This window comes from Armigeres subalbatus, chromosome 3 (genome assembly GCF_024139115.2).
Source record: "Armigeres subalbatus isolate Guangzhou_Male chromosome 3, GZ_Asu_2, whole genome shotgun sequence".
NCBI lineage: Eukaryota > Metazoa > Arthropoda > Insecta > Diptera > Culicidae > Armigeres > Armigeres subalbatus.
The window spans coordinates 231,302,385-231,328,682 of NC_085141.1; the positions used below are offsets into that span (position 1 = coordinate 231,302,385).

The 26,298-nt window shown below is 39.4% G+C and overlaps 1 protein-coding gene across 2 annotated transcripts in view; it reads right to left on the reverse strand.

Moving 5' to 3' along the window:
* LOC134220754 (uncharacterized) overlaps positions 1–26,298 on the reverse strand; it is a 429,558-nt gene that overhangs the window by 71,545 nt on the left and 331,715 nt on the right. For both annotated transcript variants that reach the window (XM_062699858.1, XM_062699859.1), the window contains exons 6-7: positions 25,704–25,875; positions 25,484–25,589 (exon numbers count right to left, since the gene is read on the reverse strand). In XM_062699858.1, coding sequence (XP_062555842.1) covers positions 25,484–25,589; positions 25,704–25,875 — 278 coding nt within the window. The remainder of the gene's footprint in view (positions 1–25,483; positions 25,590–25,703; positions 25,876–26,298) is intronic.

Below are 26,298 nucleotides of genomic sequence, written 5' to 3' on the forward strand. Positions count from 1 at the left end.
TCGCGGATGACATGGACATTGTCGGCCGAACATTTGCAAAGGTGGCAGAACTGTACACCCGCCTGAAACGTGACAAAGTACATGCTTGTGGGCGGAACCGAGCGCGACAGGACCCACATGGGAAGCAGTATTACAATAGATGGGGATACCTTCGAGGTGGTCGAGGAATTCGTCTATCTCGGATACTTGCTAACGGCTGATAACAATGTTAGTCGTGAAATTCAAAGGCGCATCATCTGTGGAAGTCGGGCCAACTACGAGCTCCAGAAGAAACTGCGGTCTCTGTTACGGGGGTTGATCTGCAGATCTTGACACTGTGAAGTTCGTATACTACACAGAACCCATGTTAACAGGTGTGTGTGGCTCCAAATGGCTGGAGCGAAATGCGATGACATCAGCTCTCCGTCAGTGCGTGTGCACGCCACGGAGATCTGACAAGAAGAGGCCGAGTCATGGCTTGCTGCTCTCCGATTGCCACGCTGAGGTGTTAATAACACGCTGATGGTAACTCACTCAAACCCCACAACAGAATTAACAGAAAATCAAATCATCAACATCAGCGTCAGTCGAAAATGGAAACGTAGTGCCAATATCGCGCCTGATCATCACCTCCTCGTCGGCGAAATATGCCTTCACATTGCGCAAATTCGTTAGCAAGAGAAAAGAGTTGGATAACGGTTGAACAAACGTCGACTGAAAAATGCCACGGGTAAAGATCCTACGTTGAAGAACTGGATACGTGTGCTGCAGATCAGGGTTTGCAGAAATCGCTCTCAATAGATAACGAACAACGATAAAAGATAGTCAAAAACCTCTTCAAATCATAACAAGCCATGAAAACAAAACTATCGCGCTTGTATACAAGTTGAAAAAAAAACTGGTTCGAATAGCGGCCCCCACCGAGGGGGTTTGATAAAACGCGTTATTCTTGCTCATTTTATGTTGGGGACCATCATTTTTTCGCACAGCTGTGTAAAACAAGTTGAAATGCATCATCAGAATCGGTGCCCCCTGCAATTGGGGCTTATTAAAAGAAATGTATCATGGGTTGTAGCCCCCCGAATCAGTTCATTATCGTGACAGCTACCAAAAAACGTCTCTCACTGTATACTATCTATCGAGAGTGTATACAGACGTGATAAGTGAGAGATTTTCTCATTCTCCTTTCGTTTCAAATCCTGCTGCAGACATTACAGAAAGTGGTAGCATAGAAGACCAATGGACTGCCAACAAGCACGCCTTCATTGCAGCCAGCGAGACAAATCTGGGCGAACTGCGTACCCAGAGGAAACAATTGATCACCTATGAGACCAGGATGAAGATAAAGAAGCGAAGAGAAACGTCACGCCACGATGAAGCGAAGATAAACTGGAAGACTCTTGTTTTTTTATTTAATGATTTCACATATTCAGCTAATTTTCAATCGTGCACACACAGTAGCTCGGCATTTTGATGATTTAATTGAGATCCACACAGTCGTGTGTTCGGTCACTCGTCGTCTTTTCTTCTGGGAAATTTCCACCTTGCTGCTTAGTGTTCATTCAGCACTAAGCAGCGTGGTACCCCCGAGGTTTCTAAGCCAAATTACAATTTTTGCATTCGTATATCATGAGGCTAACACGAAGATACCTTTAGCCCAAGGAAGTCGAGACAATTTCCAAACCGAAAATTTCCTAGACCGGCACCGGGAATCGAACCCAGCCACCATCAGCAAGGTCTTATTTTATAGCCGGGCATCTTACCGCACGGCTCGTCGTCACCATACGTAAACTTCGCCGATATTTCAGTATAACTTTAACCGAGATTTGCACAGTCGAGATGGTTGAAAAAAAAATAAATGTGATGGTCACCGGCAGCTGAAAATATAATGAATAGCATCAGGATAAAAAAAAAAACACATCAGCAACCACTGCAAGGTCATATCGGAAATGGTTAACAGAGAGCTGCTGGGTGATAAATTGAAAATTTATTGATTTCCATGTTATGTTAATCGAGATGATCCAGCCTGGGGCTAAACATCTCGTTAATAAAGATATATTATGTTTTCGCTTCGAACCTGAATATACAATAATGAGACTAGTTTCACTACACAACATTTCGTTTGACACATTATTTTAGTTTTTGTGTTCAGTTTTATACCAGGAAATCAATAAGATTCTTGAAATATTAGCCCAAGAACCGTAATAAACGACAGAAATGTGCCTCATCAACATTGCTGAGCTTCATTAGCCGAAAAACTCTCTTTTAGAGGGATCGATCATATGACCACGTACTTAAAAACCTATTCAGATCATGCCTAGGTTTGACGAATATCAGAATACAAAAACCCTTTCAGGGTAAAAGCTTCGATAGTCGCGGGTATTCCTATAGTTGCAGTAGTGTTTGTAGTCAATATACGTATCAAACGCAGCAACCCATGCATTCTATTAATTTATTGACCTGTCATCGCACGAAATAGAAGAAAACAGGTTGAGAATTGCATCAAAATTGGTAAAGTATCACTAAAATACCTTATCTTTATCTCTGCTTTGCAATCATAATTGAGGTAGTGTTCCTATAGCTGGGAGTCTTATAGGAAAAAAAACAATGGGATTAGCAGGAACACGAGTTGAAAAAATATCGCAAGCAACTATTGGAACACTGCAGCAATAATTAATGGATTCTGAAGCGATTGAATAACTTTTTGTTCAAAATATAATTGATGAGCTTTCGAATGCGTACTAAAGGTAAGCGAAATGAAGTATATACGTGGTGCAAACGAACAAATAGTGGTGGATCGTGCTTAGTTCCTCCACTGTTGGGTATTTTACCCTACCATTGATTTCGTTTTAGAAAATGGATATGGAAAAAATGGATTTCGTTCAGTTCCGAAATTTTTGCTGGTTAGTCCCTAAAACCTTAAGCAGCACAATTTCGTTCAATTTGGTTGCAGTAACTGAAATACGACTTGAGTTGGTCATACGTAAGAGAAACTTGTATGTAACATGTTTGTTATTCGGGTATATGAAACTCCAGATCGTGAACACCAACTCGAACTATATTCAACGATAGATAATGGGACAATATCCCTTGTCGAATGAAACATTGTAACCGTTCGTAGCTTTAGCTCAATGTTTATTAATAACCGGTGGCTCAAGCTCCACTTCCGGGATCCGGAACACCACCGGTCGAGTTTAGGGTGGTCGGTATTGGTCATTTTTGACGAATACCGGTATTCGGTATTTGATATAGTCAATACCGGTAATACCGGTAAAATACCGGTTTTTGTGAAAATTTCAGGTATTAAATTAAAAACTTTTGATTTGGACTTCTGGATGAAAAACAATATTTGTTGAAAAACTTCGAATGTTAAAATCGTTGTTCGTTTAGCTGGGCAAAGCGAAACTTAAGTAATAAATTGGTTTAGTAATTAACATACTGAGTGACATACTGAGACACATCTCCCAAATCGCATTGGATTTTGTTGGCAATGTTGCGAACTACTGAGAATCCCCTTTTTGGTTCAACCTAAGTTGGACGAATGGTTCCAAAAGCATCTTCCTCAGGAATAGTCGTTGTCTCAGTTTCGACGATCGCATCATGACTGATTAGACGCTTCAATATATTGTCCACTTTTTAATCAAAGTAGCTTTAAATGTCTTGAAGAAAATCGTTTCTGATCAATTGCTTTACGACAAAATTATTCAAAAAAGCAAAAAGATCGTGCAGAACTCACGGCAGAGTAGCTCCACCTTTTCCGAATTCAGAACGGACATATTTTTGCAGCAAATAGTTGTTCACGTTTTTCTGAGAAACACTACTACGGCTCAGTGATGAACTCTTGTAATAAGAAAAATCACTTTAAGCCTCAAGGAAAGTTGAGCAAAGAAAACAGCTTTCTGAATGATTTACCACCGGCGGTGTGTCGTCTGTTTCTCTCCGTCTCCGGAAAATTGTGATTGTGCTAGTGCAACACCGGGCAATATCACAAACACTCATTCAAAAAATGCGGAGTTATGTAGTGGTCTGTTGCCAACCTTCATTCCCCTTAAAAAAGATTTTAAAAAACTACTATGGCACGTACCTTTTTCACAATTTTATTTATTGCTAGAAAATTCTTGACGATGACAAAAATGTTCATTGACAAAAAAAGTCGTTAGCAGTTTGACAGATGGCTAAGAGATTGAAGCAACATGTATGATAAATGACGATGATGATCGATTTTTGCTGTCGGTGAATTTCCTCGATGATGCTTACTTAGGCAAAGGTTCATTCATGCGCCATTCAATTGTTGTATTTTTGGCACGAAGAGTCTTTACTACTTATTACCGAATATCTCTCCCATCTATGCTGGATTTTCTATTTATATGGGACAGATATGCGATTATATGCAGTTTAGCTGATATATGTAGGTGAAAACTATTCGAGATTTTTTATTCTGACAGCAAAATTTGAAATACCGAAAATACCGGTATTTTCCGTCTCTAAAACCGGTATTTTCGGTATCCAAAATTGGCCGGTAATACCGGTATTACCGGTTTCGGTACTACCGGTTAGACCACCCTAGTCGAGTTGCTTTGCCCGACTAATACTGGACTTCTCTCCTCAGGGGTCACTCGAACGGTCGCTGGCTGAAACTTAAAATATTGATTTGCATCAAGTGCTTCTCCAACTTGGCCACCTCCCGAGTTACGTTACTCGAACCCTCAAACTCTTCCAACTTGCCAACAAATCCCGGCAGAAATTATGCAAAGCGAATGATCAAAGTAGTCAACGGAACGGAACGGAAAAGCGAACGGAATGATTTCTCAGCGATGATTACTCCAACTAAAAAACTACTCGATCTTCTTAAGTTAAATTCATGGGGTTTGTTTCGGGTTGAACACATTTGGAATTGGTACGGAAATGAAAATGTTTATCTAGATCATGGCCATGTCTACACACTAGTCACATACCTGCGCAGGTTTTCTTCTTCGTCGACTTGCTGGGTTTTGCCGGCGCGATGCCGTCGAACCTGTTCGTGGCGATGACGGCGAAGCTGTCCTTGACGATGGTGGCGACAGAAGAATCGCCTAGCTGCAGGATGGCGCGCAGCTGATGTGACTAGTGTGTAGACATGGTCTTGATCTAGATAAACATTTCCATTTCCGTACCAATTCCAAATGTGATAAGAAAATTATTTTGAGCTTTTTAGTGGAATGTTTTCACCTGTCATAAGACGAGTTTAAACAATCCCATTGAATTCCACCACTTAATTGTATCCTGACAGATACGTATTTCGACCTCAACAGTAAGGCCGTCTTCAGTGTCTTGTACTTGACTCGACTTTCGAGTCGAGTCAAGTACAAGACACTGAAGACGGCCTTACTGTTGAGGTCGAAATACGTATCTGTCAGGATACAATTAAGTGGTGGAATTCAATGGGATTGTTTAAACTCGTCTTATGACAGGTGAATTCCAAATGTGTTCAACCCGAAAAAAAAATAAACCCCATCAATTTAACTTAAGAAGATCGAGTAGTTTTTTAGTTGGAGTAATCGCTGAGAGATCATTCCGTTCCGTTGACTACTTTGATCATTCGCTTTGCATAATTTCTGCCGGGATTTGTTGGCGGGTTGGAAGAGTTTGAGGGTTCAGGTAATGTAACTCGGGAGGTGGCCAAGTTGGAGAAGCACTTGGTGCAAAGCAATATTTTAAGTTTCAGCCAGCGACCGTTCGAGTGACCCCTGAGGAGAGAAGTCCAGTATTAGTCGGGCAAAGCAACTCGACCGGTGGTCTTCCGGATCCCGGAAGTGGCGCTTAAGCCACCGGTTATTAATAAACCTTGAGCTGAAGCTACGAACGGTTACAATATGTCACAATTTGAACTATTTGTCGATTAGCGTAACGTGATTGTGTTGAAATTAATCCAGCCCTTTTTCCTTTAAATTCTGTCTTAGCTACAATTTGAATTCACTGCACCATTTCTGTTGATGTGTACGATTAATGCTTAAAATAACTCGAGACTCCAAACCATATAGGGGAACGGTTCGCCACTTCCTCTCATAGCTCCTATTTCCATCCCATCAAAAACAAAGCAATGGAAAGGAATTGTGTTTGTTTATTATTTTTGTGATTTTTTTCAGCAGTAGGCACGCATGTTGACAAAAAGAAGCGACGAATTTGGTGCCGTATTTCTTTGTTTAGCGATGAGATGGATATATGTACAGTGAGATGGAGATCGGAACAGTTCCCCTATAAGAGCTGAAAACACACTTCCATTCGAAAACGGAAAAAAAGTGAAAGTCGGCTCCTCGTGGTGTCGCGTTACACTGGAATGTGCCAATAGACCGTCAGCTTGATTTTTTGGCATTGCTGCATCAAAGCAAGCCTTAAATATGAACTTTTTTGGTACACCCTCGGACATAATTATAATACGATAATACCATCGCTACAAGACCTCTCATCTACAGGTTAGTTTGCACATAACTTCTGGTCAGCTAGAAAAAACTCCTTTTTACAGGCTTAACAAACCCTATACTTAACTATGGTATGCTGTAAGCCTTAATATTGACTAGAAAAATAATTGTGCATCATCTAACCCAATTATTTCCCAAGATGCTTTTTTTGTCCTGGCTGCTTTTGTGTTCAATTAGATTAATTTAGAATAACAAACCCTATAACTGACTATGCTGAACTATGACTGCAGAACACAATGAACATGAATATTAAAATATTTTATTTTCCAAACAACCTGGCCAGCAGGAAGATCGAGACCGTGAAGATATGGAACAACTGGACCGCGCTAATAATGCTATGAGAAGTTGAACCATTCACGTAAGGGCCAAGTGCCACAGTCTGCCATGTGTAACGACTTATACAGGAACCTTCTTATGAACGAGCGTGGTGTGATCCAGATGTCGCGGGAGCACTACGAAGAGCACTTGAATGGCAATATGGAAGGTGTCGTGTGTCCTATCTACGAAAAATGTGATTCACTGGATGGTAGCAACTACCGTGCAATTACGTTGATGAACGGTTAGGGATGAGCCACTAGGGCTGCAAGTCTCTATAATAAAGACAAGAAACATTGCTGAATGTCGCCTTCAAGGTCCTCCCCCCAAAATTGTATGCCGTCTCCTAAATGTTATGCCTCCCAATGCCGTCGTAGATATAATTAGAGCGCATCATGGGACGTTATGGTCTCGAAAATGAGCAAAAATAGATATCTGTTCGCAGATAGGTCGACATGGTGGTCAGGGGATCCCAATTCCCCCCATCAACCGGTTCACAAGCTCACATAGGTCTCCCGTGATGGCTTTACAGAAAATCAAATCGACCACATCTACGTCAGTCGAACATGGAAACGATTGAACACACGCCGACTGGAAGATACCACGGTGAAGCGGTCTTTCGTTGAAGAACTGGAGACTCATACTGCAGATATTCCGGAAGGTGGCAGCGTGGAAGATCAATGGACCGCCATAAAGAACGCATCCATCGCCACCAGTGAGAATAATCTGGGCGAGCTGCGTATCCTGAGAAAACAATGGATCACCGTTGAGACCTGGAGGAAGATAGAGGAGCGAACAGTAGCCAAAGCCGCGATAGAGCGAACGAAATTCAGAGGAGCCAGAGTCTTAGCCCGTCAACGATACTCAGCAGCCTCAGTAAAGAAATAGAAGAAGTCGCCGAAATATAACTTGACTACAAGGTTAAGGTTATAGCTATAGCTATATGTCTAAAGACATCACCCAGGATGGGGATCTAGCCGGCCCACGGGGTAAACAGGTACAGGTGTTAAACGTACGCGAAATATTACCGAAATGCCACGAATACAGCGTTCCATAATATTTCGCATTATGCGTTTTTCACAGTGTACTCTGTGTTTCATCTTTGACGTTCTTAATACGATACCGATTTGGTTCCATAATTGTGGAGTGTAATGTCTCAATTAGCAATGGCTACATTAAGGATAGCTCAAGTCAATCTTCAGCATTAACGAACAGCATCGATTGATCTTTGTAGACTTATGTAAAATGGAAAATACCGAGTGGCTTTGGTCTATATAATCTATTTTCGCAAGAGTAGCTTCTACCTAGGTAACCTAGAGAACCCGGTATTGCTGCTTTCGTTAGTGGAATGGCAAACTCTCGATCTCGGTGCCCTGTGCTTGTGTACTTGCTTACAATGCCATAGTTGCTACACTTATCTCTGAACTAACAAACAGAGGTTTATGTGCTGTCACAATTGATGTAACTGGAGTAATCCTCGTCAGGAAATACATCTATTATTCGGTTTATTAACCACATGATGAACCATCCCCAACGGATGCCTTCAAACAAGTTTTTTGGTACTGCACTTCAAAAGGCCTTTCTGCTAATTGTCGGTAGAGATGCAAAAACTCATCACATCATCCTGGATTGCTCGGATATCAATCTGAGCTACTCCAGCATGATAGAATACTCAAGTAGTACCGTGGTTTACTTATCATAGGCAATCGTTTATCCTTCATGATATCTGCTAGAGATGAGCATACCTCTTTGCTCACGAGAATCAGTTACGACTTGACGAATTGGCATGTGTCACACGAGAAATCTATATCTGATCATTGCTTACATCTACTTTAATCACTTGAATGTTGATATAGAAATGCTAATATCATCTTCCAAACTTAGACGTACATATTCGTGATAGAATTAGAGGCGAAAGTATAGAATTGATAGTTCCGTTAGGCATGAAGAATGTTTTTATAGAAGTCGATTTGAAAGCAAGCGGAGGTCAATATTTGTGATGGCACATATCGCTCGACCTTCCTTCTGCCAAGCTCCCAAGCACTTGAATGTTATTTGCCAGATCCTGCGTTTAAGAAATCCTTGCTTAACTAACTAGGATCTTTATACAGTGTCAATGCAGCTATTAAAGCTATGGCTTCGGCTACCTCGAGGTCGACGTTAGTAATCGCATGTCGAACTCAAATTGAGGAACTGAATTCGGTCAGTACGTTACACGATTCCTTAACTTGTTGCACTTCTTCTTCGTTCGATGTGTGAGGAAAAAGGCTTGTGAAGGCGATGTCACAAATCTTAAAAATTGAGGGGAACGACGTCCAAGCACCGGAGTTCTGATCTGACCCAGATGCTTATTTACCCCATCCTAGGTAGGCCCCATGAGTATATACAGAGATGATAATCGTGAGAGCTGGATCCAATCCCTGGACATAACACAAGTTTAGTATCAAAATTGCTCGAGGCGAGTGTCGATTTCGAACCATTTTAAATATTACCTAGATGGCTTTTCTGATTTGTAGCTTGCCACTTCCTAATAGCCCAATGACTGAAAATGTCGAAGCGATGCTGAAGAAAAAACAAAATAATTACCAAATAGTGTCCAAAGTTTACATGACACTATCATTCTAATGTTCATGTACTTTACGCTAACAGAAGTGAAATTATCATTCAAGCAGAATGGAAATGTTTACATTCGTTCTGACAGATTTTCATAGGAAAAACTGTCAAAGCAAATGCAAACCTATCGATTCTGCTTGGCTCATCATTCCTCTCTGTCAACTAAATTTAGGATTTCTGATTTGTTCCAAACATGTTCAGCTTCCACGCTTTTTGGACAATGAAGATTTTAATTAAGTTTTAGGTGCGCGTATGATTTGTTTTAACGCAGAACGATCACGTGATCATCCAAAATATTTTGTTCAGCCGCAGGAAAGTAAATTAGTTAAATTGACCGTGTTTTGATTATCACGCAGATATCGTTAGATAGTTTTGAGATATTCTGAGCAATCCAAACTGACCTTGAGTTTGTGAGATGAGATCTACAGCTGCTTAGAAACTCTTTTCGGTACTCAAAGGTTCAATATGCATTCAATTGGATGATTTGCCTACGTGAAACTCAAGTCCACTGGGTTAAACCGAAGTCACCTTGGGCCTCTGATTTTCATACTGTTTGTCAACGACCTGAGTTACCGCATGTGCTGTCAACACCTAATGTACGCCGCACAGTGCTGCGAACGTATGGAGCTACGGGACAAAAATCATAACTTACATTCTACCCGTTTTAACTCAATGGTGTCTTTGGGAAAATGGTTGTAAACTAGTTTTTCTACTATTTGCATTATTGACCTATGTTAAACTGATAATTACATAAGTGGCGTAAACGCCAAATTTCATAACATATAATATGCTTCCGTATAATCGAGATCCATTCGGAAGAATTGTCACTGATGATTAAAACTACTATTTGTGTAATTGACCTATGTTGCACAGATAATTGCACAAACACCGTAAACGCCAGATTTCACGATATGCCTCAAAGAAGCAGGATCTTTTCAAGAAAAATATGTGGTATGATTGATCGATTTGCAATCGACTCTATTGAATCAGGGTATTTTTAGAAATTATTTGTGGTATTGTTTTTTAATGACGGTGTAAAAAAACTGGATTTTGTTAATTTAAATTGTCCAATTTCACACCGTTGTTTGTAATAAATAAATTTAATGAATATCAAATTCAAAATTCTATTTTATTTCTTTTTATTCTTACTTCGATTATTTTGTCAACTACTTATCATCACTGAATAGAGAAACTGAATCGTCATCGTCTACTTCATCAACAAAGTATGTAGAAATATCATCATTATCTGTATGGTGGTTATTCGAAGCTGGTTTCCGTTTTCCAGATACTGATGGATCAAAAGAGAGTAGCATATAATTCATCAGGTCTGTGTTGGTATTGACCCTCGAAGATTTTCTTGTATGTTTCAAGCGATTTCCACTGATAATTTTGTGAGTGGCTTCCAACGCTTCCTCGGATAATTGACCAACGGGCAATTCAAATGCTTTCATAATGTCTGAACTGTGCAGCAATAACTTATGCACAGTTACAGGCATATAATACCAGCTATACAATTTCAGATAAAGCTCTTTTGTATGAAATACAAGTTGCTTGTACTTAAACAAGTCAATTTTTCTCCCTGACGACAGAATACGAAAATCGTTGCAAAATTTCCAATCAGTTCCGAGTCAATTCCTGTAATTTCCGAACTGGTTTTTGGGTCCGCGAAAAATTTCCGTGCAGTGTTGCCATTGGTACTCGCACCGTATCCTGGCTTCGGCAAGTCGACGATTAGTCCCATTTTAGTTTTGAATTTGTCCTGTATTTCTTTTTTCTTACATTCGATTTTTTTTTTGTGCTCAGTTGCTTTCACCTGCCATGTCTTGAAGTCCAACCTGTGTGAATTAAAAACAGTTATATTTTTTCATATTACAAAATGTTTAGTTTACAACAACCTAGCCAAATTTATAATTTTCCTTATTGGGAACCTTTTCCTCAACTTTCGATGTATTCATTTCTTTCGGCAGGGCTCCACAAATGAAACATTTAACAGAAGCTCTATTCCCGGACGTTGCAAACCTTTCCGTCAATCATGGTCAGTAGAAATTCAAAGTTGACGTCAATCTGCACATTGTTATCGATGATTGTGAAAGTTTGCAACTCCTTGATTTTATCCTCAACTTCTGTTTGGATGTTCAAAATTGTGTGGGAATCTTCCTTGGTAAATACAAACTTGATTGGTCTACAGAAGGATGTTGAACATGGCCGCGGATTTGACCAGAGAGTAGTATTGTTTTTAATGTCTATAATTTTTAATGGAACTAGAGCCACGACAAGCAGGCTCTCATCTGAGCTCTCAGCCTCCGAAAATTTTTGTTTGTAGGTGCTATGTCCTGAGCTTCCATCAAAACCCCATTTGCATACAAGTTTTACCGTCCTTGAGCTTTCTACCGAAAGTTGCTGCATAATGCTTAGCGAGGTACAATTCATTAGATCTTGCAAATCAACCTCAGCGGACGTTTCAGACGCGGAAACCTGTTTGGGAATGATTTTTTCATTTAAAGTGCTTCGGAGCAGATTGTACTTTCTCTCGGATAAATTCAATTTCATGTACAACGCCAGTGCTTGTGCCGCTGTCATAACCTTTTCCTGATTTGCGCTTGAGCTACTTGATATATTGGCCGCAAATGCTAGCTCCTCAGGTTCATTATTATTAATGAGGTCTTCAACACGTCGTTTCTTGGTTTTATGTGAACATTCCTGAAACGGTTTTTGAGGTCTTCCCTTCGCGATGTTGAATGAAGACTCGCCAATTCCTTCAATATTTTTATTCGGATTTATTTGAGGAAGATTTACCAACGAAGACAACCAGCGAGAGTTTTGCTTCTCGAATTTCTCGGATGATCGAAAGCTCTTTGACCATTTTTGATCAATTCTCAAACAAAAGAATTTGCAAAACTGCTTTAGCTCATTCTCAAGTTCCTCGGAGAAATCATGTGGGTTATATAAACCAGACAGAAACTTCAACACATGAGCTTTTCGTTGGGACGGGTCAACGGAAAGCCACTGTTTGTATATATCCATGTTATAGAGCGCAAGAGTATCACCTAGAAAATCGTTAATATCTATTAATAGAGCAAATAAGAGCAGCTTCTCTTAAGAATACTATAACTGTGATCTGGTGCGATTTTCAGATATGTGTTTTGATGTACTTTTTTTAAGAGCTGTGTTTCTTCCTATATAACTTCATGCGCATGACTGGGAAGCTTTATTTACTACAATGATCGAAATATATTCAACCTAAACACATTGAATTGGATTTCACTAGGGATCCTATATTAAGAGATGTGCGAATACTTTTCCAGACGATTTAGCAACGCTGTTACATTTGTAAACAAACGCTGCCAGCACTTGTCGTGGCGCAAAATGTTGGAGCTTGAACATGACTTTGCGCATAATGGCATTTTCAGATTTCGTTATCTAACGTCCAACAGTGCATTATCACTCAAATAAAAGTGCAATACAAATGAACAAAGTACCATGCATAAACTAGACTACTTCAACTTGCCAATGTAAAACAAATTGTTTATTCGACAAAACTTTTCGTAAAATCTTTTGCATTACAATCGCAATACCTTTCAATCCGCAACAATAACAATGTTCATTTGGCTCAGATTCTGACAGCTCTCAATGCTCGATTGGCTCAAGATGGCCGCTTTCGCATATCTCTGAATGTAGGATCCCTAGATTTCACTTACTTGATTTTACACCTCCATATCGACTGTCACAGTGAAAGGTAGTTTGGATTGTCCCAGTGACCTCACGAAGATACTAATGCGCATACAGCATATTTTAAACATATGTTAATATCATGGCCTACTTGATTCGACTAAATACGAGAGTCGATTTTTCCATTTTTGTCCAAGGGACAAAGCACTGTGCGCCGGTGACTTGAAAATCTACCGTGTGATCAGTACGCTGCTTGACTGTGCTGCTCAGTGCAAGACATAGATGCCATAGCTAATTGGTGTATTTCGAACGAGATGGAAATGAACACAATGAAGTGCAAGGTTATAAGCTTTACCAGAAGTAGAACGCAGCTGAGATTTGAATACTCTGTATACGATGCAACACTGGATCTTGGCGTAATAATTTACAGCAAGCTAAACTTCAATGAGCATATTACCACGACAACCGCAAAGGCTTTCGCTGTACTAGGCTTCATTTTTCGCAAAACATCCGAGTTTCGTGACGTGTACGCGCTGAATGTACTGTAATGTTCGCTTGTTCGAAGTATTCTATAATATGGGGTCTCAACTGTCTTTTGGCATAGACTCTACGATCTTAAGCTTTCAAAGTAGTGTTGCTTGTCTCTCAATGTCTCGAAATATGGTTAAACTTGTTCATCACATCTGCTGCGAAACTGCTTTTGTAAACAAGAGCTTCTTACGTCACTTGTGGGCAAATTTGCACCCACCCACGCAATTTAATGAAAAAAGAGAGTTCGCTGCTTCCATCAGTGGTGTCGGATTGTCAAATTAGCCCACAAGCGACGTGAGCAGTTCTTGTTTACAAAAGCAGTTTCGCCCTTTTGAAATGTTGGTGCCGATATATTGGAGCTTTCAGTGACGGAAACGCAAAGCTACCATTCCGCCTTTTCAGCAATATAAAGTTATATATGCCAGGCTCCATAAGTCATTATGAAGCATGTTTGCACTGTGACAGCGTTAAAGTCGCACGCACGGATTTTTAAAATGCTCACGGTTACCTGGAAATTCTACTGCGGTGCCTGTAGATCACAAGTTCTGAACTCAAAGACGGTTTTGATGACCCAGGATATCCCAAAACCATCTTAATATGTCCCTTGATCTTCAGGAATGTATTATGGATATGAATGAAGACATATCCAAGCTTGAAGCGACGAAACGATCGCAAGTTCTGAACTCAAGAACAGCTTGGATAACCCAGAATATCCCAAAACCAACTTACCATGTCTCCTGGTCTTCTGGAATATGTTATGAACATGCTTGAATACATATCCAAGTTTCTAGTGATGATAAAAGCTAGTGTCGTGGCTTTAGATCGCAAGTTCTGAGTTCAAGGACAGTTTGGATGACCCTTAAACCATCTACCCATGTCTCCTGATCTTTACAAATATATTATGAATATAGTTGAATACATATCCAAGCTTGAAGCGACGAAAAAAGCTAACGTGGTGGCTGTAGACCGCAAGTTCTGAACTCAAGGACGCTTTGGATAACCCAACCCAGGATGTCTCAAAACCATCTTACCATATCTCCTGTTCTTCTGGAATATATTATGGACACTATGTATTCATGCTTTTAGTGCCGAAAAAGCTAGCTTCGTGGCTGCAGATCACAAGTTCTGAACTCCCTGATGACCCTGGATATCCCAAAACCATCTGACTATGTCTCCTGATCTTCACAAATATAGTATGGATATAAAGCCTAGATCATTTAGAAATGGTGCACTTCATTTTAGAGATAGTGGCGTTCCTAGTGGTCGGATATGCAAGTTTTTCACCGCGTTTCATAATTAGTAAACCATTGTTTTCGGTCTATTTCTTCTCGCAGTTTGAAGCTTACGTGGTTTCAAAATATTCACCATGCAGGAAGAGAAACAAAAAATAATTTTGCACAGTCCTGCAAAATCCATCTTCGTCAAAAGCCGAATTTTACCTTTTATTCAGTCCCATGATGGCCCATTTACGTTTGGCTTGATTTAGCCAGCTGCCGTTGTAGCAAGGAAGTGCTACAATGGTACTACAATAGTGGAGTCCAGTTTATTCCAAAAAATCGGAGACCGTCAAATTGTCCTCAGTTCCATACAATAGAGTCTTTTTGGGTGATTGTTAACCAGAAACTGAAGATGAAGGGAGCAGTCACCACTGACATTGGCCGTATGGAGAGTTGGTGGAATCAGCTAGCCAATAAGATCATGACTAAAGGTGTGCGCCGACTGACAAGCGGCATGAACAGAAAACTGCGAGAATTTATTCGAAATAACGATTCATGATTCGTTTCTGTTATTCATATGAAACAAAATAATATAAGTTTTGTTCCATTCTTAGAAAGTTTTTCGATAAAACTAAAATAAAAAAAAAAACACACTTTTGAAAGTGCCCCATTTCTAAATGATCTGGAGTTTAGTTGAATACATATACATGCTTGAAGCGACGAAAATAGCTTGAGCGGTGGCTGTAAATCGCTAGTTCTGAACTCAAGAACAGTTTAGATCACCCAGGATATCTCAAAAGCATCTGACCATGTCTCTTGATCTTATACATAACAAAACATAGAGTGACGATAAAGGTCGCATGGTAACTGTAGATCGCTAGTTCCAGACTCAAGGACAGTTTGGATGATCTAGTACATCCCAAAAAAATATTGTTTTGCTTGTTTTGTCAGTTCTCCATTATTCAGCATGGAAACAAATGGAACATATCAAATTTACTGGGCCTGAAAGGGTTAAGTCATTTTTTGAGCAAATTTTCAGTTCCCATCGCCTTTCTTGTACAACAACAACCCATAGCCGATCGACTCAGCTCGACAAACCCACGTGATGTCTGTTTGTGTATATGTATGTGTGTATGGGTACAAATTTTGTAGAAACACATTTTGGAGCTTAGCATTACCCGATTTACTAGCAACAAGTTGCATTCGATGGGGACTGCGGTCTCATTGTTTGCTATTGAAAATCCGATCGGATATTGCATTTAAGACTTATGAAAAAATCACTGCTTTTAGAAAAAAAAATCGAAATCGATTTTTTTTCAAAAATGGTGGTAATGCATAGTAATTAATGCAAAAAAATGCAAAATGATAAAAAAAATGCGATCTATTATCTTAAATTGAATTATCTATATAATAAAAATGAGTTGAGATTTCCTTTCTGACGATTTAACTCGCGAATGGGTTGGCCGATTGGCAAGATTTTTTCCCTAATCGATTCGTTTTGAGATTCGCAAGGTTTGTATATACAAAAAGTTGGTGAATTTAACTGGGAAATGTAAAAAAATCATTAGAACACAATGTTGGGTCAGCTGTTGAGAAAAACAAAATAAACGCACGGAAATTGATCTACATGCAAAAAAAAAAAAACATTCATGAATTCGTGAACTAACGAGTTCACGGTGTATTTTTTCGGGAACAACAGTCACGGATTCGGGAATACAGTCACGTTTTCTGGAACGTTCTGGAAAACGTGACTGGTGTTCCCGAATCCATGAATTAAATCACGGTGTATTTTTGATGGTTCACGAATTCGGGAACGCTTTTTTTGCGTGTAGAGTGCGGGGCTGGAAATAGTTCATTGTGACATTTGTAATACTCGGGCAAAGCTGGGTTTCTTTTGCTAGTTTTTTTTTTATGATTATGAATAATGGTTAAATAACCCATTATTTGTTAATCATGATTAAATCTATGATTAATCACGAATGTTCTGGGAAAAGGTTCCGGAGCCCCGGAATTTCCGGTACGAATGGCCAACATAAAACTACAAAAAAATAATCTACCGACACCTTTAACTTCTCAGAATTTGATAAACGATTTAGAAAACGCCTTAGTTCCTTGGTAAGAAAAACTAGCCATGCGAGGGCCACGGAACCAGTTTCGTAGACCCGGAATTCCCAGTGCAAGAGGCCAACATAAAACTACAAGACAAATTAGGCTTCGGACACCTCAATCCTCTCAGAATCTCAACGCCGTAGTTTCTTGGTAGGGAATGCTATGGCCAAGGAACAGGTTCCGGAAACCAGAAATTTTCGGTACCAGAGGCCAACATAGAATTACAAAAGGTCAGTCGTCCGACACCTCAAACTTCTCCGGTAATAAAGGCCAACGTAGAACTACGAAATAAATCAGTCTTCTAACACCTCAAATTTCTGAGAATCTCATAAGTAATATAGAAAACGCCGTTTTCGGTTTGAATGGACCACTTTGACCAGCTATTAGATCTATCGCAGCATTACTCGTATCCTTAATGTATAAGGGCATCTCGAATTACCCCAATAGGTACTATTAATAAGCAATGCAGTATCGGTTTCGATTCAGTTCTTCTTTTGTTCTCTGGAGAGCAACATGACAAGGACCCTCTATTTGTACAGTTCACAGAGAGCAATATCATTGAAAGCGCGTCCCTTATCAATAAGAATTCAATCCTTATTTGAGAAAACAAAACAGTAATACTTTTATATGACCATGGATCGGACCCCTAGCCAAATCCCGGTCAATACCGGCTACAATATCACCAGTAGAGCACCAAACCTGGTATAACTACAAACCCATTACTAAATAAAAAAAAACTACTGCACTAAGTACTTGAAAATTTATTTTCGCTACATACAGTTTACACACTTAAATAGATATTCTGAGTTCGGTAATTGTTTTTACAGGTATATATCGGTGATTAAAGAAATTACTGGTACATCGGTAATGTAGAATGTATTTACAGAAACTGTCAATGAAATTACCGAACTTCAGTGAAATTAATTAGCTTCAACGACTTCGGTAAATAGGTTTACCGACAGTTCTGTGAATTAGTCTGGGCACCAAGCTTCGTGAAAATTTTAACTGAAGTTTCGGTAATTGATACAATCCATTACCTCATGAACCATCAAAAGTCAAAACCGCCATTTTTTTAAATTAAAACTTATTCTCGTGGCAAGAAAATCGGTCCTGTTTTGTGCTCGAAAAATAAACTGGTGAACAATGGAGGACGTTATGCAGCAGCTTCTGGACCAGGATGACCGAATCGTTGAGATTTTCCGTAAGTAGATGTTTTTCTTTTACTGAAACTTATATTTTTACAGATTGTCGATTCTATTGCCTGTTTTTTCTGTCGGGAGCAAGTTCCAGGTTATGTATCTGGACTGCACCGACACATCAATGACCACATTAAAAAGAAGGATTTTTTGGCCAAAAGCATACTATTTGATTGTACCTATCATAAATGTGATGCTAGGTATGCTAACTTTTATTCCCTCAAGCGCCACATTATCGAGAAACATCCGCCTGGACGTTGTTTTCCTTCCGGAAGTGCTGTGAATGATAATAATTCACATAGTGGTACCCCATGCTTCGACCATGAATTATTGTCGAATTCTTCTGGTGATGTTAGTTCTTCCAGTCCTGATGCAGATATGTCATTGGATGAGCTCGAGAAAATTATTAATCTGAGTATTTGCCGCATGACTGCTGATGTCGGACTGCCACAAACCAAAATCTCTGAATTCATCAGACTTTGCAGTGTACTCGTACAACACATTTCCGATTATTTGGAGAGTGAAACATTCCGTTTTATGAAAACACATGTTGGTGCATTTCCTCCGGAAAAAGAAATTGTCTTACGAAATAAATTCAGGTTAGGTCAGCTGTTTAACAAAGTCAATACTTTTCCTAAGCAAGCCAAATACCTGAGCGAACTTGCGACTTCCACTCCAGTACCTCGAGACATTCTTCTGAGTCGTCGAGAAGATGTGCGACACGTGAATGCGATTCCAAAAAAGGTTTTTGTTAATGAAACAGCGTCATACATTAGCATCATAGACAGCCTTAAGTTTGTTTTGCGCGATCCTGAAACAAGACAGCTAATGAAAGAAACTGTCTCAACCACGGAAAATACTCCTTGTGTTACTGAATACAGCACTTTTCGATCGGGAGAAACGTTCAACGAAAAACCAGTATTTCAAGACTATCCGGATACAGTAAGAATCAGCCTCTACCAGGACGATGTTGAATTGGGTAACGCATTCAGCTCACTTTAAGATTCAAAATATTCCTGAAAAGTGGAACAGTTCTCCTCGAGCAGTATTTCCCCTTATATTTTGCACTGTAGTAGATGCCAAAAAACATGGTTACCGTAAAATACTGGAACCTCTTATTGCTGATTTAAAACGTCTAGAAAAAGGTATTGTTGTTTATTACGGTCAGGAGAGATATGTTATTAGAGCTGTAGTAACGATTTTCTGTGGCGACACATTAGCGGTCCACGACATTTTTGGGTTACTTGGACCTAGTGCAAATTACTTTTGTCGCATATGTCAAGTTTCAAGGCATGAATTCCACGAAAACCCCTCCCAAGAATTTCCCGATCGAACTCTTGACTGGTACGAAAAGAATCTGGAAGATGTCCGCAACGGTTCAATTCTTCCGAAAGATTGCGGTTTGAAACCATCAGGTTGTATACTCAACGAGCTCGAGTACTTTCACATTACGGATAACTATTGCCTAGATAGTATGCACGATCTTGCGGAAGGAGTCATTCCTCTAGCCATACAACTTGTCCTTTCGCGATACTGCAAACGAACCGATATACATATAAATACTAAATATATCAATAATCGAATAAACACCTTTTCATATGGTTTCTCGGAGCGCTGCAATAAACCATCTCCTAATTTTACGGACGACATGCTTAGATACCCTTCTAAACACAAAGTGCGACAGACATCAGCACAAGCCTTTCTGTTGTTACGCGCATTTCCATTCTTGTTCGGCCACTTGATTCCTAAAAATTGCGAATTAATGGCAATGATCGGACATCTGATTAAAATTGTCCGAATAATAATGTCACCAGTTGTTTCTGAGAATCTGCTGCTTGAACTGGAGGAGCATATTGTTTTTTTCGAGAAAATATTCTACGAGAATTTTCAACGTCGTATAAATAAGCTACACCATCTAAAGCATTATGCGACCTGTATCCGTAAAAGCGGTTCCATGAAACAATTCAACTGCCTCCAGTTTGAACAAACAAATAAAGTTATGAAAACTCAAGCCAACACATGCCGAAATTGCAAAAATATTTGCTCAAGTTTAGCAAAAGGCAATGTTTTAGAATGATTGTCAACATTCTCGATAACCCGTGGCGGGACAAGCTAAAATTTAGTTCCGGGAAGATAGTGTCACGTTCAGATTGTTTGAGTGAACAATATCTAGATCCATCCTTGGAATACGTATTCGCCCCGAACACTGCAACGCTGAATGGAATTGTTTTAAGGAAAAATCAACTGATTGGATTGAAGAAGCACACAAACGAATATTTTCCGACGTATGGTATTATACGGGAACTAGTCGTTATTGACGGAAAACTGTTCGTTCTGCTACGATTGTGTGATACATTATTGTATGATGAGTTTTTACAAGCATACGAAGTCGAAGTCAGCAGAAAAGATGCATTAATAAGTGTTGAAAAATGTTTCACACATGCAGTATTTTCATTTTGGTCTTCGTACGGAAATACCGCAAAGTTCGTTTCGCGACGGTTCTATAATCGCGATTATTAGCTGACATCTGTAAATATCATTACAATACTTTAAAAAAACAATAAAACCACTATATATTATTTCTTAGGGACAGAAGAAATTGACAATATGGATACGTTCCTTTCCCTGAACGAAAATGACTTCTTGAGACTTAAAATGACGACGAAAATGATTAAAATTATTCAAAAAATTCAAAAGAACAAAACCCAGAAGAATGGATCGTCGAAGAGGTTGAAGTGTCGCCAACCAAATCACGGAATGACAACATTGATGACCCAGCCCAAAAGTTTGACCCTGATAATCCGTACAAAGGCATAAGCTTGGACAATGTGAGTATTGAGTATGATAGTACAATTGCTATATCCCTACAACTGGTGTACTCTACTCATTTTACGTATTGTCCGTTTTATAATATATTTCAGGTAATTGATATTGACAACATCTTCGCACGAACCACTGAAGGCATTACCATAATGGAATTACTGAAGGAAGGATCGCGCCCGAGGGAATCGATTTTCAAGAAAATTAACGACATCCTGTGCGATTGCTTGAAATCAGTGTACGGTTGGTGAGTAATTTGAATTTTTCCTAGCAAGTTTAAACAATCACTTCCCGTTTATTCACTTAGTCTAAACATTGAGTCTCTTGACATGATAATCACTTTTTAATATTCTAATTATTTTTCAGTCGACCAAACCGTTTCTACAAAGATCAGATTGCCATCTCTCTTGTGACGTCATATCCGATACTTGCTGCTAAGGATACAAATGTTTCACAGGTAAGACATTCAAACTCAAAATGCAGCTTTGCTGCGACCAATTGCTTAATTTCTGAGAGTATTTATGTACCAATGCAGCTGATGTGCTTCGTTTGTGCATTATCTGATAATGTTTGCCTATACAAGGACTAATCTATTATTATATTGTGGTTACAGTTGAAAACAAAAGCTCACAACAGTCCAATCTTTCCCATCCCCAGATGTCGCAACTGCATAGCTAACAGTGCGCATGATGGCGCACGGCATAGATGCGCATTGCAATTGCGACATCAGGAAAAGGCAGAAACCCGATGGTAGCGAGTACTCTCATCATTTGGATCTACAAAAGCTACAATACAATAAAATAAGATTTTATAAACATACCTGAGCTAATTAGTATTCAACAAAACAGCGCTGTGTATGTAGTTTTGTCCTACATGCCATCAAAGTATCCAACCAAACAAATCTGATTCGGAGTTTGCTTCAAAATCTGGATCCTCGATGTGATCCAATTCTCAAGATTCGATCATTGAAATGCCTCGTCTTACCAGCAGCATCAACAAACCAATCTTAAAACAGCTCACAAACGCACCAATTTTAATAAATAGATATTATTAAAACGAATGAATCAAACCGGAAAAGTATATTATAACACCGCTCACACAAAACTAAACTGAACAGCTGATATGCAAACAAATGACAGCTGATAGCTATCAATGATTGTATTCAGTCATCAATGATGGGAAATGGGAAATGAGAATAAATTACTCAGGTGTGAATGAATACGCAAGCGTTTTAGTGGATGTTGGAAAATGTAGTCAAAAATAGTAACATAATTGCATCGCTTCTTATGGGAGCATGTTCGAATGTTGTTGCAATGATTTCCTCACTTTTGTCGTATCTATTCTCATTGAGTGATGATGACATTGTATTCGAAAATGCACAGACAAATAGACGTTACACATAGAAGTTTTCTATATGTGTAGAACAAAAGTTCAATATGTTATGCAGTCATTTTTTCCTGTTGTGCATACTAATCTGTTTCATACATTTTAGGCATTGTGGTTTCATGCTCACGCTCGGGGACCGAATCGACATGCTGGACGTATCCACTATCGCATGGAATATTTGGCAAGAACCTCTGGGGAACGCGTCATAAAACGGCGCCGTGTAGAAGAAACATATACTGATCCACTTGCAATCGAAGGCTCGAGTGAGTCTCATTCTAAAATTGAAGTTCCTTCTAACATCGACGAATTAGTAAGTATAAAGATACAAATAAAACTATGACGTATTTATAATATTGGTTATTTTTGTTCACAGATACTTGAGTTGCAATACATCGTACCCAATCCAACCAGTAAGAGCCGCGTAATTGAGTTGTGGAAGACAACCTTTTCTAAGCGACAGGAATTTCGGGAGTCCGGTGAATTCCTACATTATTTGCAGCATTTCCCCGTTACCGCAGCTTACAATGGAGAATTGGTAAGTGTGTCCAAGCTATATAATGTCAACAATGTACTTATGTAAACTATTTTCAGATCACATCCGATTTTTGCGTCTCGAACCCAACGGCGTCATCCTTCGTCGATGGGTGGAACAAGCTTGAAGGCAGCATTTTGTCTGCTCATCCGGCATTGTTCAGAGAGATAACGAATGGTAAATTTTGAAAGTTTTTATGGCCTCAAAAGATTTTAACTCGGATTTTAGTTTAGAATGTTTTCAATTAGATATGGCATGTGCTCTTGTCAGGCACAAAAATCCGCCACGCGGCTTAAAACGATTGAGAAACAATGAGCCTGCGTTGGACAATCCGTTAACCGGTGTGGTGAGATGGATACAGGTGAGAACGACCAACGAAAACATGTACTGTATGCTAACCAATTCTAATTGATTCTAGCCTGACGAAGACGTGCTGCTGAAGTACCACCGACTTAGTAGTTCGAGGACTATTTCCTGATGTCTTGGAAGGGTGTGCTATATGCTGGGAATCTGAGGTCATTCCAGTAGGAGAGGACTTAAAAACAGCATTCGGAATCATGTTCCAGTGCTTCTCCGTTTTCAATCCGCAACCGAATCCGTCAGATAAAAACTTTTCTCTTTTCATTGGTGGAATCTGTAACACCAACACGCTAACCACAACCGGGCCAAATTTTTTCATGGATTGCAATGACCATGTGAACGGAATTGAACGACTTTAATAAAATATGTCCGCAAGAGAAAAGTATTAAGACTAAATACACAATATAATTTTTTTTTTATTTCAAATAAGAACATACCAACAGTGATTACAGTAACACGAAAAAAAACACCGAAATGTCGGTAATTTTGAGTAATATCGTTAAAAAAATCGCTGCTTTTCGGTAAAAAGGTAGCAATCCTTCAATTATTTTCGGTAAAATTTACAGATCTTTCAGTACATTAGACGAGCTGTCCCCTAATGCAGTTTACAGATCATGCTTGGTTTTTCGGTAATCGTTACCGAACGGTGTGTAAATTTGGCAGCCTAATTCTTTGATACAGTTCACAATTTTTTCGGTAATGCTAAAATTTACCGAAATCGTTACCGATCGTTCAGCTGTTGAGAATTCGGTAAATGAATTACCGGAGTCGGTAATTATTTCTAAGTGTGTAGCCTCAAACGGAGAGAACTCGAGTCTTTCAATCATCTGCAGGGAAAAGATTATTTAGTTTTGCTTCAGATACTGGTATTGGTAGCGCAATCCTTAACTGACACAACTTATTGCCCAAGCTCGAAAAATGGATTAAGTTAGATCTTACTCCGTAATACACTACGTTAAAGTGATCTATCCTCCGTTACAGGAAAAAGGCAACATAGAACTACAAAGAAAATCAGTATATCGATTTCAAAACAAATCAGTCTATCAGCGTTTTCTAAATCATTCATCAAATTGGGAGAAGAATTTCAAAATGCTGAACGTTTGCTCAAAAAATGACTTATGCCACACTTCAAAACTCCTTCAAAACTTCAAACTGGTCGTCCTGGGCATTTTACCAGTCTACTTTCTGGAACTACTATTCCCCTTGGTCAAAGTTAAAACCGCTTGCTTTTTAGTTGGAAATTGACCGAGATCGAGCTGTTTTAAATTGTCAAGATTCTTCCTGGCAGATTGAAGTTTAAGTTCAATTTCCGTTAAATCCATTATTGATTGGTGCAAATGAAAGCGTATGAACACATTCTTATAAGCATATTGCGGTATTGATGAATCACAGTTGCATACAAAGGCAGTTGGCAACAAGCCCATTCTGCGCATTACTGTGCATATCAATATATTGTTATGGTAGGTACAGTTTAGTCACAAAGTTTAGTGCAGGTCTATTTTTCTTCGTCAATGACAGGCCTGTTGTCTTTTTGATAAGAAATGATATATATTTTCATTCTTTTCCGCACGATTTAACGAATTGACAAAGACTTTTCTCTTCACGATTGAACGAGTTCCTATGAAAATGAAAAAAAAATGGACTCCCTGTAGTTGAACTGTGAAATTTGATAAATTTTTTAGTCAATCCACAGCTTTTTTTTCAGCCACCCCATAATCAAACTTCCGACGGTATGGAAAGCATGAAGCCTCCACTACTATCGTGCCAACGCAACGGCCGAAATACACATGGTGCACAAACCAAACCGCTATCAGTTCTCGTTCACTTAGCGTGTTTACTGTTTCTACCATGAAATTACAATAACATGCATCGCCTCTCCGGTATCGATCCGGGTTTCGGCGCCTGCCGGTGAACCTTTTCGCGTGGAAAAAGATAAATTTAAAAAATTACATTTTCCAACCCATCAGCGAAGATAAGCGAACGGTTATCCATCAACGTCAACCGAAACGCAATGGTCGGCCCTCCTCTATGGCATCGGGACGGTAGGCTGGACGTGCCTTTACCTTTCGAGCATGGAAAACTTCGTCTCCTCTGTAATGGATCACATCAAATTTTCTGCGCTCATTTTCCAAAACAGGTCCTGCCTTCCGCTTGGTTAAACTATGTCAGCCTCAATTTGCATTGCAGAACACTGCCAGATCGGTTCGACCCGATGGTTACTGCTTTCTGCTGCTTTTCGATTTAGATGGAATTGGTTTTTTTTTTGGGATAAGGGAAAGGTGCAGGCGTAATACTCACCGGATCTGCAGTTCTGGCTCCGGTGAAATGTCCCGTGCGTGGCAATCAACCGTGATGTAACCGTCCCCGTTCAGGTAGTAGTTGAGATCAAACTTTGACTCTTGAACTGTAAAATCAATTAGAGACGAAATAGATTAACCCGGACGAATTGGGCCCTTCGGCGCCATGTCATAGCTGTATCTGTTTGTTAATACGTGGTGACAGATGAATTCGGGCTTACCGATGATTTTCAGCTTGGCCGATTTTCGGTCTATCGACGCAAATGTCTGCACCATACAGGCGTACTCTCCTGTGAAGTTGGCCAGGGGCTTGATTATAGCCATCGCTCGATGTTTGTGTAGCCGCTCCTGGGAGACGACATAGCTGGTGTCCACGCGGTTTTTGAAGGATTGCTGAAATTAATGAAATGTTTTCGTATGGTCATATTGATAAATGGAAACATTTCGTAATGTGATCCCAATTCATCTAGGTTTATCATTGAAATAAACATTGTAGAAGAAATTACCATTTTGAAGGTAACGTTTTCAACCTCACAATTTGAGTGATACCAAAGTAAACTTTTAAACAATCAATTGAATTCGCTCCATTTAGAGTGAATTTAAGTAATTTAATAGTTTGAAAACGTTGATATTGTTCTTCATATTACCTTCAAAATGGGTTTTTGCAGTAGGGGAAGAGGTGGTAAAATGAACAGTTGGTTATATTTTATTAAAACACTATTTAGGCGTATGTTAATCATGCACACGTTTTCCTCGAAATAAAATAAGGTACCTGAGCCAATATTTTGGTTTTGAGACCGAACGAATAGCTATTCC